Source organism: Myodes glareolus, chromosome 21 (genome assembly GCF_982192425.1).
Source record: "Myodes glareolus chromosome 21, mMyoGla1.1, whole genome shotgun sequence".
NCBI lineage: Eukaryota > Metazoa > Chordata > Mammalia > Rodentia > Cricetidae > Myodes > Myodes glareolus.
This window is the reverse complement of record NC_142046.1, coordinates 63,500,697-63,519,095: the sequence shown is the minus strand read 5'-3', so window position 1 is coordinate 63,519,095 and position 18,399 is coordinate 63,500,697. Positions and strand designations below refer to the sequence as shown.

The window sequence follows — 18,399 nt, the reverse complement described above, 5'->3', positions numbered from 1 at the left end:
TGCCAGTGGAGTCAGTGTGTCTACAGTTCTGTATGCCAGATGAGTTCAGAGTCCAACACCCAGGAGATCTGTCTAAAAGTATGTCTGATCACATGATGATATTGGGGAGGTCTAAAAACATGACAGCCAGGATAATTCTCCAAACTATTCTAAAGCCCCCAACTACTACCTGCCTGAATGGAGATATTGTTCAACTGGCTAAGCAAGGACTTTGGACAGATGAGTGGGAAAACCCTTTGAGTTGTCACTTAGTCTTATCTCAAAAGCCTAAAGAGTATTTTGAAAAGAACTATGGGGGCTTTATATTATTTTTTCACTTAGAATTTAAAATAAATTATAACTTTAAAAATACCTATGAGATTAACATATTCCAGTCAATGGAAAACTAGTTGTCTATACTCAGATTCAATAGTATAATTGGGAACTCCAGAGACATACAAATAGTTATCAAGTTCATTATATACATGGGATTAATTTAACGTGGGATGTAATGAATAAAAAAGTAATGATTATTTACTGTATTAAATAATAATAATGAGAAAGGAAGCTTTTGCCTATTACTTGAAATTAAAGACTGCAACAAGTATATATTTAGGTTGATTTTATTATCCTTAAAGAACTGTTTGGAACATTTTACAAATCTTCAGACTGTTCAAGAAATACAGCAACATCAATAAATACACCAAAAACATGAGATTTTGCGGATAAAAGAATACAAAGAAGAAAAAAATAGAAACACCTGAGAACAAGAGGGCAGGACGTCAACTCTAGATCTGAAGTGGAAAGCAAATTGGGTCTCTCTGTAATGTCAGCACACACCAATGAGTAACTCAAGCAATAGAAATTAATATGTAGTTTTGAACTTCAACTTTCTTGGGAGTTTGGAAGGACAATATTTGAGCCCCAAATCTCTAAAATCCTATAATATATATCGAAAGCAGAGAATCCAAACACGTAGAAACTGGCCTGACAGTAATTGCCAAAGTAAAGCAGAGCTGCTATTCCTCGCCATTTGTGATCTTAGCGGCATACTGTGAACTATAAAAGGGTAGGATCTCTACTCAACTGCAGAAAGTCATAAAAACGGATCTTAGAAAGTCTCAAGGTCGTATGTATTCAAAATTGCATACAGCAGTGCTTTAGTAAATGAATCCATCGGTTAATTGATAGCTTTGCCTTCAAGATATATCCAAACTATGTACAAAGGGTCCACAAATGTCAACAATTTGTAATCAAAATTCTCTGTTTATGTATGCAAAAGTCTGCATTGGCTTTCAATTTAAAAATTTAAGAAAGTAGTGAATAGTGTTGGCTTATCACTTGGGTTAAGAAAAAGTGGATGGCTTCAGCTTTTTAACAGGAAACTGTGAACTGCTCACAAATGAGAAGTCACATTCTTCTGATTAGAAAAGATAAATTGCCTAAAATTCCCAATCAAAAACAGCACACGCAGTATCTTTTTAAGTGACTTTGTGAAATTAAAGTTCTACAAAAGCCCTTAGGAAACATCATCTCATTTCCCTTAGACAAGAATGAATGAAGTCACTGGCATACTTGGGCGATATACTCATATGTCTATATGTGACATTCTTCACCCAGTGGAGACATAAAACTTTCTAAAGATGAGGAGATACACTCAAAGTGTTAAGGAGGTACAATACCTCCTAACCTATAGTTCCTAACCTCATTCCAACATAAATAATTTGCCAATATATTGTGGATTCAAAAACCAGCACGCAAAAGAAAACATTACATGCAAAACTCATTGTTCCAACGTGAAACACCAGGGCTATATAGTTTTTAATAACTGCACATCTGTTTGATTTGGCTAACAAAATGTACACTGAGAAAGATGTCATTAATCCTCCTAACGCGAGTCCGAGTCAAAGGCACTTCCACGGAGCACTAACTCCTTAACCTTCTCCAAGTCATTCCGTGCTGTTCATGATCTAGTTCTGTGTGAGACCAAGAAAAAGCCCCCCCTAAATGTGAGCCTTGCCACTCTACCCCCAAGAGCAAGCCTCGTGTTAGCCAGACACATATGGAAAGGAGCAATATACAAGAAACATAGGGGCAGTCTTTGCATTCTTTGGGCTAAATTCAGAAAGCCGAGTGAGTTCCAGCAGGTAAGATATTTCAGAGGGGATTACAGGAAAAACTGCCTGAAGTAAGTCTACTGTCTCCGGGGGTTGGGGGCTGTTGACTTTCATCGTATAACTATCTACAATTTTACAAAGTTGGGGTGTCTATTTCAGTTTCCTTAAACTTGTTTAGGTGGCTTGGATCTCCTCTGCGGCTCATACATTGAATTGGTAGGGGGTGAGAAGAAGAACCATTTCATTCCACCGAAAGGAAAGAGAGAGCTGCTGCACAAGGTGTCCTTGCGACAGTTTCTAGGTAGAATTGGATGTGCTGATTGGATCAAAGAGTTTCTGCTTATAGCAGAGTTGAGGACACACAACTGAAAACAGCTCCTGAGTTCCCACCGAGGGAAGGACAGTCATAAATGCCTGAAGCTGACAAAGAAGCCTGTGTGGGCACAGGTGACAAGGAAGGCTCCCCCTTGAGACCCAGAATGCTTTCCTCAAACCTCTCCTAAAAGCGCCCATACGAACAAATGGAACTCACACCCTGGAGATGTTTTGAATACCCGGAAAATGGCCATTCCTTCCCTGTCAGTTACATGGAGCATTCATTTCCTGTATCACCACAGTCTGGTCATTTTTTTTAGCAGTCACAAGAAATGTTCGCATTTTTAATCAAGTGTAATAGTCTTCAAATGAATGACTTTCAATTGGGGTTATGGCCAAAGAGTATTAAAAACAGATTTTAGCCTACATGGATTAGTGAGCCTTAAAGCAAGCTGTAGCTTTTTTCCTCTCACCTGGCAACTAAGGTCACTTCATTTGAAATTAAAAAGACAATATCAGCATTTCCATTTCTCAGATATTATTATTCTACATAATAAGTCAATGCCTTATTTGCTCTATAAACCTATATCCCCAAACAACCAGAGCTGGGTCTCCTCTAATGAACTGGGGGCTTCCTGCCCATGTTACAAGAGCACAGGATTTACTTTGGTGCTGACAATCCACAAGCCATTGATCTTGAAAAAGAAAAAGAAAAAAAAGTATTGTTTGATCTTTAACATTTGTCCAAACATTTATCAAGTTGTTTTTAAGCATAGGCAGGAAAAGACATCACAGTCTCTTCAGGAGGATGAGGCCTGAAGAAGACACCTGCCTTTCTGTTCCATGACGATCAAGGCAGAAACAAGAGTGTGGAGGGCAGATTCTGCACACAGCTCACTTTGTATTAAGAGTCCGCACCAGTGGGCAAACTGCGCAACACTTTCAGATAATATCTTTACATTGTTTCATATTTTGAAGACTTGGATATCTTCATCACTCCAAAGAGAATGAAAAGAACAGGATAGAGAAAGTATTTCTGATTTTTGAGCTGTTATTTTACCATCTGCTTTGTTTGAAACGTGTCTAAGGCCCACGAGATGGTTCAGTCTCAGTCTCCTAAGTTCATACTGGAATTTACAAGAAGCAAGAATGCACACCATGAAACGACAGAGAGAGAGACGGCGCTCACAACTAGTTTATGGGAATCAGTGGACGCTCCTCTCGTTTCTTCCAGATGTTAGTCTTGCTGTCTCTTTTGACAAGGGGTGGTGGTCGGCCTCTCTTTTTAGTGGGAGATGTGTTAGCTTCAAAATCTTCCACATTGCTTTTCCTTCCTGGGGACTCTTCCCTAGGGTGCTCTAGAATAACTCCACTCCCTCCATCCAAGATGTGCCTCAATGCAGGATCCTCGGGGGAGCAGACCGTGGTTCCACTCTCACTGCTGCTCAGGTCTAAGTCTTCCAGGTAAAGCATCTTGGGCTGATGCATGCTTTTGATGAATGTCTTCTCCCTCTCCAGCTTTCTGCTTGAATGATGTTCATTCATATCCACCCCAGAGTCTAGACTTGTGTCATTGCTCTGGGTTCTCTTGCCTTTTTTCAGGTCTATGAAGGAGTGTCTCACTTGCGCCACAGGCTTCCCATCAAGAGACACAAACCACGCCCTGGGATGGGGAGAGGGTTTGCCTTTGGACAGCTCCAGGAGGGTCTGCTCTGAAATTCCTTGAAGTTCGGATGAGAAAGGAGTCATTACGACAGCTTCGTTTAGAGTTCCAGGAACAGACACAGACTCCAGCAAGCTGTTGGAGTATCGGCTCCAATCTGAAGTCTGGGACGGCAAGCTCTGCTGACCTTCAAGTACAATGTCCTCTTCTCTCGCATCTGGGGCCTGGCCGTGAGAATGCATTGGCATTTTGGGCAACGTTTGTGTAAAGTTCTCTCTGTTTACTGGTTCCATCAACTGGCCATAGACTATCTGGCCCTTTCGTGGCAAAGTGGCAGACTTAGCAGCATGCAGCTGTTCTGGTGTGGAGAAAAGGTCTGACGTCTGAAGGATGGCAATGGGCTGGCTGTAGATGTGCATAAGCTGCTCGGGAATGTGGGACCGCCCATATACCTCCTCACTTCCGGTGAGATACCTCTTTTCGTCGTGAGCGTCCCCTAGCGGTGGAGAGAGACTGTTGTTGATATGCTTCGAAGGTTTGCTTCCTATACTTGGCTCCAAAGATTGTGTTGGGTTTCTTGAGTAATTACTGTGATTGACTGACAGAAAGGAAACATCTTCATTGTAGATCTTAAAATTGTCCCGAGTTTTCACCATGGAAATTCTTTCTTCTGTTTCCATCTTTGCAGTTTCCTTTTTCTGGGGGCTGTAGGATGAGGTTTGGGCATTGAATAACTGTGTCTTGTCCTCTGCTTTCAACGCAACCTTGACTGAACTGATATGATTGATGTGTGTTGTTGACGTGGTCTGGTCTCTCTTGAGGATCTCAAGCTTAGTGATATTTCTTTCTCTCTTTTGTGGTGTTCCACACTTACCCCTAGAGTAGAAAAAGCAAAAAGTAAAAGATACCTAAAAGTTACAGTCTATATGACTCACCAAAGGAAAGTATACCAAAACATGCAAATACATATTTAAAGATGTCTGAGTCCCTAGAGCTGTAACACAGAACTCAGGTCCTTTGGAAGAGCGAGGTTTTGTTTCCTTGTTTGCTTGCTTGCTTTGTTTTATTTCTTGAAAATAGATTCTTCTTGCATATAGTACACCCCCAACAACAGTTTCTTCTCCGTCCACTTCTCCAAGCTTCTCCCACTTCCCCTCTCCCAAATCTATTCTCTCTCTCTTTCCCTTCATAAAACAGTAGGCCTCCAAGAGACAACAACCAAGCACAACAAAACAAGAAAGAGTAAGACAAGGAAAAGCCGTCATAGAGAGGCTGGGCAAGACAACCCAACCAGAGGAAAAGAATCCCAAGAGCAGGCAAAAGAAACAGACACACCTGTTTTCACTGTGAGGAGTTCCACAAAGACACCAAGCTAACAGCCATAACACATACACAGAGGACCTGGTATGGACCTTTCAGTCAGAGCAAGTGTTTTTAATTGCTAAGCCAGCCACCCAGACCCTAGTAACAACTTCTATAAATGAACTTTATAATGCACACAATATACTGAAATTTTGCTATAATATGGCAACTCTGTCTATACACATAGATCTGTGATGTTCTTACCTGCAATAACAGAGTAGTACAGCAAAAAATCCAATGATGATAATGATTGTTCCCCCTAATATGGCTGTAAGGAACACTGTGTGGTAGGCAGTTATGTCTTTGGAGTCTTCATTTATCCCTGAACCTGCATGATTCAATATAAAGACAAAAACGTGTCATTGTAGGTTAGACTTTTAGTTTTGTTTTATCCTGGATGAGGTAGACTGAGGATGTGTACCTGCTTCTATTGGTTTGCTTTCGTCCTGTTGTAGACTTCTGTGGGTGAGGTATACCTTTCATGCCCTGTAGGATTCATCAACTGACTTGCCTTGACCAATGAATTTTGAACACTTGAAATGAGGTTGCAAGACTATGGGAACAGCTTTTTTTTTTTCTTTTCTTTTTTTCCCTAAAGACCACTTGGCTTTAGAAACTGAACCTTTTGCCTAATAGTGCATCCTAGTCAATAACATGCATTCAGATCATTTGAAATTATGTATTCAAAAGGTTGCTGTGTATTCAGCCTATTAGATTTAACCTACCTTTAAGGAAACAATGTAACCAACCTCACTACGCCTTGGCATTCTCATGTGATTCACTTGTACAAAATAAACTGAACACATAGCTTTGATCTCAGATCATTTCCCCTGTTTCTCCTTTGTGACTTTTCCATGTCCCCGACCCAGAATAATCTATATGCATTGTGACCGCCTTTTTTGGAAAGTTAATCACTACATCGAAAACAACCCTAAAGAAAACAAGCATTCTCCATGACTGCTGGAATCAACAGGTGGATTTGGGTTGGTAGCACCTATATGCAGTTTTGAGTGCTACTTGGGGAATCAGTAAATTTTTTTTCCTTGTAAATGCTGGTTAAAAAAATATGGGGGGGGATAAGAGATTCCTCACCCACTTCTGTGCTATCCAATAAATATAGAACAAAGCTCTGTTAGAAGCAGACAGAAGATATCGGGGGAGAGATGCAGAACCCAGACTTGGGATCACTCTCAGTTTAAACTGCTCGAAGAGGAAGGGCCCTTCTTTAATGTGGCACCAATACATGTGATGTGGCTTAGCCATCTTCCTGAGGCATTCTGACATGGGAAGAGCATATCCCAGAATGTCCCCATGCCTTCAACCTGAGTTCTGAAAGAAAATGTGATGAGTTGAACCATGCCAAGTCCAAGAGCAGGGCAGCCAACCCCAAACACTCACATACTTAAAAGACAAAGAATTCACACAGTGACTAAAATGGCCGACGGCTGCACGAAAGTTTGCTCTCACAGAACCGGTTACTGGCTGCCAAGACACTGAGAAAACAAACCCTAAAATATGCAGTCCTAGTTTTCATGCCTTGAAGTGAACTTAGAAGGAAATTGTTTGAATAATGGGAACTCCAATCATGTGGTAGCAAAATATAGAACTGTGGGGTTCTTAATTAATTTGAATTAGAGTGGCTGACAGGCTCCCATCCAGCCTCCAGCAAGTGAAAGACGTTTCTGTATTCAGAAAGGTTTTGTAGGTTGTTTTTGGTTTTTGTTTTGTTAGGGATTTTTGTTGTTGTTGTTTGGTTGGTATCTGGTTTTCTTTTCTTTTTTTTTCAGATTTATCAAGACAAGGTCTCACTACATAGCCCTGGCTGTCCTAGAACTTGCTCTGTAAACCATACTGGCCTCAAACTCAGAGATCTGTCTATCTCTGCCTGCCAAGTGCTGGGATTTAAAGTGTGCATCACTACACCCAATTCTATTCAGGAAGACTTAATAGATTGAATATATAACTTTTTAAAATTTTTTGATAAATTTACTGGATGTGATAAATGTGCGGTTTCCTTAGATTCAGATTCCCCACATAATTTGATACCATGTTAAATACTTTGTGTGAGAACAGCATGGATCATCCCTAGTGAAGAATTCTTGATGTGTGGCCACCAGCTTACAGCCACCATCTGCTCAAACTGTCAAGTCGATAACCATTTTGTACATCATCTATCTATTCTTTTGAAACAATGTGGAGACACTGCTATCCAACAGCCTTTGCTCTCATGTCTCCCAGAGTCTTCCTCTGAAGGAAGATCAGGCAGGGTGTGAGGAAAGACTGGAAAGGACTAGAGTCGGTGGCAGCTACTGTGTGAAGCCCTCTGGTCAGCCCTCTGGAGCTGCAGAGACGGCTGCCTTCCCCAGGATCCTGTAAGCTACACACAAGCAGGCTCTGGTCAGCCCTCTGGAGCTGCAGAGACGGCTGCCTTCCCCAGGATCCTGTAAGCTACACACAAGCAGGCTCTGGTCAGCCCTCTGGAGCTGCAGAGATGGCTGCCTTCCCCAGGATCCTGTAAGCTACACACAAGTAGGCTCTGGTCAGCCCTCTGGAGCTGCAGAGATGTCTGTCTTCCCCAGGATCCTGTAAGCTATGCACATATTCTTCACCTTTCAAAAAATTAATCAAGATGTCCCTGTTTCTTGTAGCCAGAGGCTCTAACTGTGCTGGGTAGAAATTATTTATGAAAACATAAATTTAGATAATACTGAAACAAACTTTAGTCTTCAGAGATTCATTAGATGTGGCAAGAAGAGATTTAGAGTACATGGAGCTTGCTTAATCCTTTGGTTGTGTACAAGAAAAGGGGAGGAAGATTGTTCGGTTTCGTTCACCTACTTCATGGCAATGCTCAGTCCAAGCTGGAACCCAGCTGACACCAACTCCAGCATGCTGTGTGTGTTAACCTTTAAAATTACTTTGTTCCATTTTTGCAGTACCTCTAGCTCCTGGGAATGGGGCTGCTATCCAGTACCCCAAATGTGGTGCATCATAGGTCCAAATCAGGTGGCTGTTATGCTCCTTGACTATTCCCCAGCCATGATGCACCCAAGCACCTAAAACATGCGGTAAGTGGAAAAACAACAGTCAGGGATAGTTCTAAACCTTAAGCTAAGGTATAAAAACAGAGTTTGCTGGTAGTCATGAAAGAATTCAGAACATTTCAGAAATTATAAACACCATTGATCTATCATGATCAATATTAAATATCACATCATACTTAATATAATACACATAATAACATGAGGCAAATGTATGGTTATGTCACACCCACTGTGAGTCTACGATCCAGATGACGTCTGCTTCTTGACTGTGGATGCCGCGTGACTCGTGACCAGCTGTCTCCCCACCTCCCCGCCTGCAGCTTCCCCACCACAATGGACTATAACCATCATGGTTAGCAGTTAAAATAAACCCTCTCTTAAGTTGTCTTTGTTGGGGTATTTTTTATAGCTACTGGAAAAGCAACTAAGACAAGGAATTAGCCCCCTTCGCCCTCACAAACACCCGTACCAGTGAGGCCCATGTGGCCCTTAACAAAGTGTACACAATGGCAAATGTTAGGGACAGACCAGCTGTGTATACAACTCTACGATAAAATATCCAAATATCCAAAAGGAAAACGGTCTGTTTTCTCTTAGCTACCATACCTGTGTTCATATCAAATGTCCACGCGGGTATGCGATCTCCCATGCTTACAGTGTTTGTATGTACAAGAGGAAGAGACACATGAATAGCACCATCCACCTTCAACTCTTTCCCTCCAGAATATATCTTCACACATATCGCAGCAAGAGGAGTCAGCTCAATGTTTTCCAGACCTAAAAGAGAGTATAATTTATTAAGACTATACTCAAACAGAGGTTGCATATACATAGTAGATTGTTATGGCTCTAACTAAAATTCATTTTACTCTATTATTTCATCATTTGCTACTCATTTGAATATATATTCTATTGGCTGTACATTAAAGATTTTTTAAAATGTAATTTTTTAAGTGTAATTTTAAAATATTTAATAAATAAGTACTGGCTAATAATGTAACATTGACAAATTAGTATAAGTTTCTGTTAATCTAATTCTCTCAGCGTTGTCTGATTTAAGGACACTGGAATTCAACCAAATGTTTTTGAAGATGTAATCCCAAGCCAGTGAGATGGCTCAGTGGGTAAAGGTACTTGCCGTACAAACCTGATAATCTGAGTTTGAGTTCTGCAACTCAGGGGAAGTTGGAAGGAGAGCACCAGCTCCCGAATGGTGTCTTCTGGCCTCCACAGGCACGCTGCCTCCAGTGAACACTCTATGCCCTGAGCGCTAATCTTAACTTTCACTTTTACAAAACAAAACACCTGTAGACTGCAGGGCTCTAGAACTGTGTAACCCAACAGAGGGGCTGTCAGAGGCATGGTGCTTTTATATAAAATCTAGGCTTTTGGTGCACTGATGACATGTCAGAGTCAGTAAACACATAGTGGCACCAGGTTGGACACAGCAGAGAAGTCCCCTTAGAAGACTCCACACTGCGAAAGCAGGATTTCGAGAGGAAAGCTCATTGCTACGTTGCTCGAGTCCCGCGAGTTTTGTTCTGAACGCCCACCAGCTCCGCATGCGCTTGCCTGTGACAGCCTGTGGGGTAGCATTTGTGCAAACTCCTTTGTTTTGCACATCCTCTAACTTACATCTAGAAAAACCTCGTTGATTCTTAGACCAGCTTCCTCAAGAAGCAGGCTTTGGGATAATTTGAGCAGAAACTGACCCGGGAAGTAATCCGCGGAAACAACCGCTGATGGAGTGGAAGCTTAACACACAAGGAAAGATGCCAACGCGGGACGTGGCAATGAAGGGGATTCGGTGAGACAACTCCAGACAAGCCCACCAGTCGAAGCCAGGAAACCAGGGTATTAATGTGTTAACCCTTGTATGCACTATGTAAGGACAAAACGTGCTTGCTAGACCAGGCGGTGACCGATATATGTAACAGGGTACAGGCTTGTAACACAAGAGTGGGCTCATTTGGCTGCAAAACTGGTAAAATCAGTTTTAGTCATAAGTTATAATATATTATTTATATAATATACTCATTTTACTCTCGTTCCTAGATGTACCCAAATGAACCAAAAATTTGATGCAACTAAAACACTCAGAAGTATAAATTGCCTGAGGTAATTTTAACAGTGGGGTTTCCGCTAGATTTACAAAGGATCGGAGAAAGGTGTGACAGATGTGGTTGTGTTACTTCCTCCCTTAACTATTAAATCAGGAGGGTCTAACATCAAAGCTGTGGACTGTGGTCTTTTTTTTTCTTAGCTAAGATAGATCAAGTAGAAACTACCATAATAGTTTACTTAACTCTGTCGACTTGGTAAACATCACTCTGAGGTCAGCTAAATAGCATATGCCCCCTGGCCGGTTAACTGACACTTCTCACCAGTTTGCTAAGTGACTGCACAGAAAGTCAAACTGGGGCAGGAATTTAAGTCAAAGTTTCTAAATATATCACTGTGCAAAGTTTTATAACAATCATATTTTTAATGCATTTTGCTTACTTGTTTTGGTTTAAGTGAAATTTAATGAATCAAAATAAAAGGACATTTTGATTAACTTAACATATGTCAAAGACTTTGGTATAATTATTCTGTTTTGTTTTGTTTCTTTTTAGAAACAGAGTTTCTCTGTGTAACAGTCCTGGCTGCCCTAGAACTCGTTTATAGACCAGACTGACTTCCAGCTCACAGAAATCTGCCTGCCTCTGCCTCCCACAGGCTGGGATTAAACCTGTGGGCCACCACACCCCACTTAATTATTCCATTTTGGATAAAAAGAAATTGCTTATAGAAAATTTAATACTATATATTTTGAAAGCAACACATATTCTGAAAAGCTTTGATGAAAATCAAATGGATAATATTATGTACATAACTAGTATCTGATGGAAAATTTTTGTGCTGATGTGTTTTAGAAATATGATCACATATTTAGAAATAAAAAAAATACCTGGTTTGTTAAGAGTGATTCCCGTCGTGTACAGAAAATTGTCCGCCATTAAAAACTGTTGTAGAGCCGTCAGATAGCCAGTCACGTTGCTGATGTGATGGTTTTCAGGAAGTTTGATGAAGGCTTTTGAGAACTGAACACTTGGTTGAGATTTGGCATCTGGACAAAGGAAATCCCATTAGCAAGTGGACAAAAACACATGCATGTTAAAAACAGCATCACCGGTCAGATATTTTCTCCTACAGGATGTGGTTGTAATGATTTCTGAGCGTCACCAACATTCACACAATTCAATTCAATTCAGAACTAAGAAAGCTCCTTTTATATATTTAGGTAATGAGCACTTTTAGCCCACAAGAGTATTAATCTGTGACCCACAAATGAGCCACGGAGGCTTACATGGACACACATAAGAAACCTGAGTATAAAGCAGAAGCTGGGGAAAAGATGTCAATGTGGTATAAATAACGTTGGAACATACAAAGGCAACATGCAACGTTCACGTTACATCTGTTTCTTTTAGATCACAAAGCACCTCCAGACTAGACCTGATTGACTCTGCCCAGAATTTCTTCTCGGATCTTTCCGGTCTCACTGTAGGAAGCCATATGCTGACCCTCCTCAGCCTGCATGGTTCTATAATAGGAAAGGGCTGACTGTGTGTCAGAACAGGCCAAGACAAGCAAGCCTCGTGCCCCCAAGCACAACTAACGAAGTGTGTGCTTGCCTGGATACAGAATGGAAGGCTTGTTTTGTCTCTCACAGGATCCCATCTTGTAGCCTAAGATGAGAGCTTGTTTGAAAGTGGAGGCAGTGCTCACAGGGTAGAACTGAGAAACGGCGAGAAGGAAAAGTATTTTTCAATTATTCCAACTTGAGTCCTTTGGATTAAGTCTCCGCTGAAGTTGACCCTGCTTAGTAAAAAGTAAATAAATGTTTCCTATGGGGTCATACTAGTTTAAGAGAGGTTTTCAGCAACTTTCAATAATAACTGCCCTTCAGGACTTTCAGCCACACACTGAAACGGGTTGGTTTCTCCATCAGATTGGCACACAGTCATTTTAAAGTCTTCCAAATGCCAGATTCCAGGCGTATACATATTACCTCATTTCAGTGGTGCTGAATTGACTCTCTTCTGATGTTTATCTATTGAGACCTCGGTGACATATTGATATTTCTATAACCAACACAATTCAACAAGCCACAGATCAATTTCAAAATTAAAATTGTAAGTTATCAGATACATTATCTTTGGTCTTGGACTTTAACAAGAACACCAATAAAGGCAAAAGAAGTCATTTAAGTTATTAGTATGAAAAAATGTATCAAATTTTAAAGATTTGCGTGATGATAAAAGAATAATGTCAGATAACTCTTTCTTAAAATCAGTTTCTAGGATTTTTTCATAAAGGGAGAAAAATAACACACACAAAACACTGGAGTAAAACAGCACAATTCCATCTTCACTATTATTTGGTTAGATGTTTGAGGAAACACTGATATTTTCAGATCACTCAAAATACTATCTAATGCATTCCCTTTTGAAATATGTGACCTTTATATAAGAAGATCTCTGTAGGAGGAGGCTGCTAGTTAGTTCCTGGCCACTTAACCCCAAAACAATCACACAGAAACTATATTATTTAAATCACTGCTTGGCCCATTAGCTCTAGCTTCTTACTGGCTAACTCCTACATCTTAATTTAACCCATCTTCATTAATCTGTGTTTTGCCACGTGGCTGTGGCTTACCCGCTAAAGTTCCCCAGCGTCTGTCTCCAGTGGGGCTACATGGCTTCTCCCTGACTCTGCCCTTCTCTCTCCCAGCATTCAGCTTAGTTTTCCATCTAGCTCTGTTCCCCTATAGCTCTGCTATAGGCTCAAAGCAGTTCCTTTACTAACCAATGATATTCACAGAATACAGAGAGAAATCCCACATCATATATCATGATGAAATACACTACTTTTGTATGTTAACCTAAAAAAACGAAATTTTAAAAACATGTGGCTTAATAATGCCGAATATACAAATTTCTTGTAACTAAAAATATGCATCCTACGTAAATTACCTGCATTTCCTAAGAAGGGCTTTCATTTTTTTTTCTATTCCCCTGCCCACAAATACATTCACATATACTGAGCACACTTCTATTATATAAACTAAGTGTCTTCTTGACAAAGTATTTTATGAGCATTAAGAAAAGAAGTAGGTACTTTATGGAGAGACATGACAACATCAGATACATCTATAACTATTTTTCTTAAAGCCCCAGCAGCATGAAACCAGGACCCTCTGCTGCTACACGGCTCCTTTTCACGTTCTAATCTCCAAACAAAACTCCACATCATATTCCGTCACATGCTAGCAGTGAGTACCAAAATGCTCAAAGATCTAGGGAAAGAGGGTCCAAAGCCTTAAAAATAAGTCACTCCAAGATTAATCAAGCCCAAGTTCAGGTTCTCACTTCAGTCCTATTAAGTGCCTTTATTTAATACCTTAGAACAGCATAGACTCTCTCCTAAATGTGAATTTTCACAAGCAGTTCATTAGGTCATGCCTCTCTTGATTGATTCATGAGGATTTTCTGCCTTTTCAGTCATTTCCATTATATTAGTGCTGAACATCAAACGACCAATACAAATCCAACAAATAGCTGTAGTTTGTAAAGGCACTGGATATCAAATGAGAAGCAAAACATCTAGTTTTCCTCTAAGCAACAACTAGGGGGCACATGGAGGTAAAGAAAGGGTCACACTGTCATCTTCATAGTTGGCAAAGGAGGGAGGACAACTCCCTCATCCAACACCCCCAAACAAGGCTTTTTGCACTGTTTTTAGGGGACACGCAAGTACCAAGTACCCCAGAAAAGGCTGCCTAGGAGATGGGAACTCCCTAGTCACTGGCCTCTCCCTCCCTAGCAGCCAGATTAACATTGGAGGCACAGGAGGAAAGGAAGTTAGGGAGCGCAGAGGTCTGGGAAACATGGCTGTCCTTGTCACTGTTTCAGCTCCCATAAAAGACAGACATGAGACAGTGAACACAGACAGCATTTTCTAGTAATTCCTCACAGCACATAGTCCTGTGTGCAGTGGATACTGGAGATACCTATTTTCAATGCCCCCAAATCATAATTTTATAATAAGATATGAACTGGTTCTGATCAATGTACCATCAGGACCCAAGTTATAATCAACCATGATTCTCTAATAAAATTATCACTCTAAGAACTTCCTTAGCAAGAGTGGCATACTTACCAGCTAATTTTCCGGTAATCAAAACAGTGTCTTCAAAGAGCCATATGTTTGCTTGACTTTGTGGGAACAGTGAAAGCGTAACTGAAGAATAGACTGTAAAAGAGACAATATGATCACAATGTTTAACATAGGGGTAACCGAGGCAGGCATCGTTCTGGCACAGCGTGCCTCAGGGGCTTCTGCATCCAACTATACAGACACTGCTGAGCCATGCTCACTGCGGCTCTATTCGTAATAGTCAGAAATTGGAAACAGCTTCGATGTCCACCAACTGGTGAATAGATAATGAAAAGGGGTACATTTATACATGGGATATTATTCAGCTGCTAAAGAAAATGAAACTTGCAGGTAAATTGACGGAGGGAGCTAGAAACAATCATCCCAAGTGAGGTAACCAGCAACCAAGAAGACAAATATTGTATGTTTTCCCGTACATATAGATGTTAGTTTTAAAGCTTTAGATGTGTGTGTGTGTGTGTGTGTGTGTGTGTGTGTGTGTGTTTCAATTAAAATATTCACAGGGGCTAAGATACATAGCAAGGGTCCAGGGCAGAGGACAGGACCTTCAAAGGAAAGGGCAATAGGATGAAATTATAAAGAAACAAAGGGTAAACTCAAATAGGAAGATTAAATGGGGAGAAGAGGGAGAGCAGAGGAGAGGGGCGAATATGGGGAGGAGCAGTAACACTAAAGGCCTTTCTAAACCCATATGGAAACCTACTACACACCCTGAGACCTACAACAGCGACTCGTCTGGAAGATGTACAGGTATAATAGTAGCACAAATATTATGGGACCAGTCAACCACTTTATTGAACTTAAGACTCATTCCCTGAGGTGGAACCCATATCTGACATTGCTGAAGTGTCCAAGAGCATGATACTAAATAGGTCACAGGCCCTAAGGTCAGCTTACTATGATTATTCTGCTAACGGAGCACAGCAATAGATTGCCTGCTAATGATATATTGCTACACCCCTAGAACGGTACCTCACTCAGCCCTCATCAGAGAAGTTTCTTTGCAGGAAAGGAGAATCACCACAGGCATCCACAACTGGGCAATGCACAAGCCACAGTGGAAGATAAAGTGCCTTCATGATTGCCATAATCCCAGGGTTTTTTGTCAACCTAAATTTCACAGCCAAAGTAAGCTGTGGTGTTAAGGGGGTGGGGAGGACTTCGTCAATGGAATGAGATTGCCTTAAAAAATAGCACCAAAGACTCTTTCCTCCATGTGAGGACACGGTGAGAAGGTGACAGCTATAAAAGGGAACGTAGCTGTATAAATCAGAGAGCAAGTGCACCAGACATGAAACCCACTGCCCTTTCCACCTTGGTCTTCCTCATCCCCAGAATTGTGTTAAATATCTCTGTTCTTCACAGTTGCCTAGTTTGTGTTTTGTTTTGGCATCCCAAACAGACAAAGAGTGTTTTCCACGAGTTTCTCTTTCCTTCTAAACATATGGGATTCTTGTAAGTGTTCTCACTTGCAGCTCAACAGATTTTTATGTTTGTGAATGCAAAATACCACGGAAGTACTAACTTGGCATCCTTCCGGTTTTCCAAGGCAGAGGCGTCAAGACGTAGCCATCTTTGTAAGCAACGATGGTTAAGCTGAGTCCCAGTTGGTACGGTACTTTTATCAATACTGCTCCATTGCTTCTAGTCACGGTAGAATTCGTCTTCGTGTAGTTAACAAACACCTCCACAACGGCTTGACTCAGGCGCTGGCGACTGATGATGTCATTCACCTGAACTTTTAGCATAAATACAGACACTGGAAGGGGAAAAAAACCCAGAAACTGAATCAGGTTGAACCCTAGAATGTATGGCATCGCATATTAAAATGTGATCCAGTACTTCTGAATAACAAGACAAAGCTTTTTTTTTTAATTTAGGAGATATATATTAATGACTGTACAAAAAGGTAAAACCATTCCAGCCAATTAATTCATTATTCTTTGTAAAACAAAATAAATTATATTTATTATTAATAAGCATGGTGTTATTATTAGAATTTTTGTCATTTGAAAGGAGAGCAGCGAACTGCTCTTGAGGAAAATATATCTTTACTCTGTCTGCTTTTAACTTCCAGAATCTTAACACTAACTGAATGCACCCATCCGTGGCAAGCTCCTTCCTCTTCTGTTGGCTCGAAGGCAGGGAATGCGTTACCGTTTCAACTACATGAAATATCACACAGAAAACTTTTTCCAAAATCTAAAAAAAGAAAACCCCCAAAACATTCTTTTTTACCCATATAAGATGTCACACTAATCTAAAGTGAAGACAGTGAGGATTAAATCCAGCTCTGCCAAACCCTCTGGTCTTATTTCTCAAGGGCAGATCTTCACCGTATGTTCGCTGGAGTTTATCCCTCGCGATTTCTGGCAAAAACAAAGAATGTGCACCATGGCCATGCCTTTGGGGAGGAAGCCCCAGAACACGCTGTGAGCAGACTTTGGAGTGAGCCAAGATCCACTGAGCTATCCTTAGGTATGTGCGTGACCACAGGTCTGTCACCCTCAAGGCCACATGCTTGTCCGGCACACTGGGGAATGATAATTACTTAAGGTAAAAAAATGAAGTTAATGTAAATAAATTTGCCTGTTAACTATTAGTGATGAGCTTTTCAATAAAAAAATCCCATTGGGTGGGTAAGATCCTTAAAGAAATTCACAAGATAATTGAAAATCCCATTAGGTGGGTAAGATCCTTAAAGATATTCACAAAATAATTGAAAATCCCCTCTGCTCTGAGCTTATGAAGAACAGAGGGCAAAACGGAAACACTGGCTCTAGATGACCCAAAGCTGGGCTCGAATGATAAAATGATGTAAAACAACCCCTCCCCCAGAATGTTCTACAGATGTGATCAGAAAACGCTCTTGGGGGGAGAAACGATCATCAGTACTACAGTGCTGCTCCCTGGCGACATCCTGGTAGCTGAGCTTTCAATCACCCAGTAAGCTGAGGACACAAGGAGGCCTGGCTGGCAACTTCTTCTGCAGTCCAGCTTGGAGAAAGACTACCATCTTTGGTCTTGGGGTTGTTTCCTCCCCAACTCCACCTAGTGAAGCTGTCATCCTAAAACATGGGCATTTTCTGAGACACACACACACACACACACACACACACACACACACACACTGGGTCCATTGCTGGAACGACATGCTATCCTCTTCAGAAAACCTAAAAGGTACCTCCTACTGTTAAGGCAAGGAATGAAGCCGGGAAGTCCCTCTGATACCACCTCCCATGCTCTTTGTCCCACATTATCCCTGAGTGGTGGCCTTCATCACATGGTTTATATGCCCCCCCCCCAACCCGCCACCACCAATCCTTAAAAGCCAACACCCATTTGTGATCTCTGGGCCTCTTTCCCCAATCCTTGAACATGGTTTGTCTCTCAACCCAGTATAAGCTACAGCAAAAGCATTTTGAAAAGAGAAAGAAGCAAAACATCGAAAGAGACCTTGAACGTCTCATCAAAACAAGTTAAGAGGCGCAAGTCGTGAAGAGTTACCTGCTTGTGAATTAGACAGAATGTTCTGGCTTCCACGGGGCAACTGTTGAAGCAGGCGGCACTGGCAGCCAGAAGCGCTTCATAACCACAGCACCCCTTCCTCCACTCCCTCTCCCAACAAAAATACCTTGCCATGACATGAAGCAGATCCCATGATTAAATGTATATGACTTAGTGCAGTTGTCTCATG

At 41.1% G+C, this 18,399-nt stretch overlaps 1 protein-coding gene across 1 annotated transcript in view; it reads right to left on the bottom strand.

Annotated features, from left to right (window-relative positions):
* Nucleotides 1–586: 586 nt before the first annotated feature.
* Fam171b (family with sequence similarity 171 member B) overlaps nucleotides 587–18,399 on the bottom strand; it is a 53,007-nt gene continuing 35,194 nt past the window's right edge. Inside the window, exons 2-8 of the mRNA XM_048426084.3 lie at nucleotides 16,228–16,461; nucleotides 14,685–14,777; nucleotides 11,431–11,589; nucleotides 9,087–9,257; nucleotides 8,376–8,492; nucleotides 5,641–5,764; nucleotides 587–4,950 (exon numbers count right to left, since the gene is read on the bottom strand). Of these exons, the coding sequence (XP_048282041.3) occupies nucleotides 3,603–4,950; nucleotides 5,641–5,764; nucleotides 8,376–8,492; nucleotides 9,087–9,257; nucleotides 11,431–11,589; nucleotides 14,685–14,777; nucleotides 16,228–16,461 (2,246 nt within the window). The 3' untranslated portion in view covers nucleotides 587–3,602. The remainder of the gene's footprint in view (nucleotides 4,951–5,640; nucleotides 5,765–8,375; nucleotides 8,493–9,086; nucleotides 9,258–11,430; nucleotides 11,590–14,684; nucleotides 14,778–16,227; nucleotides 16,462–18,399) is intronic.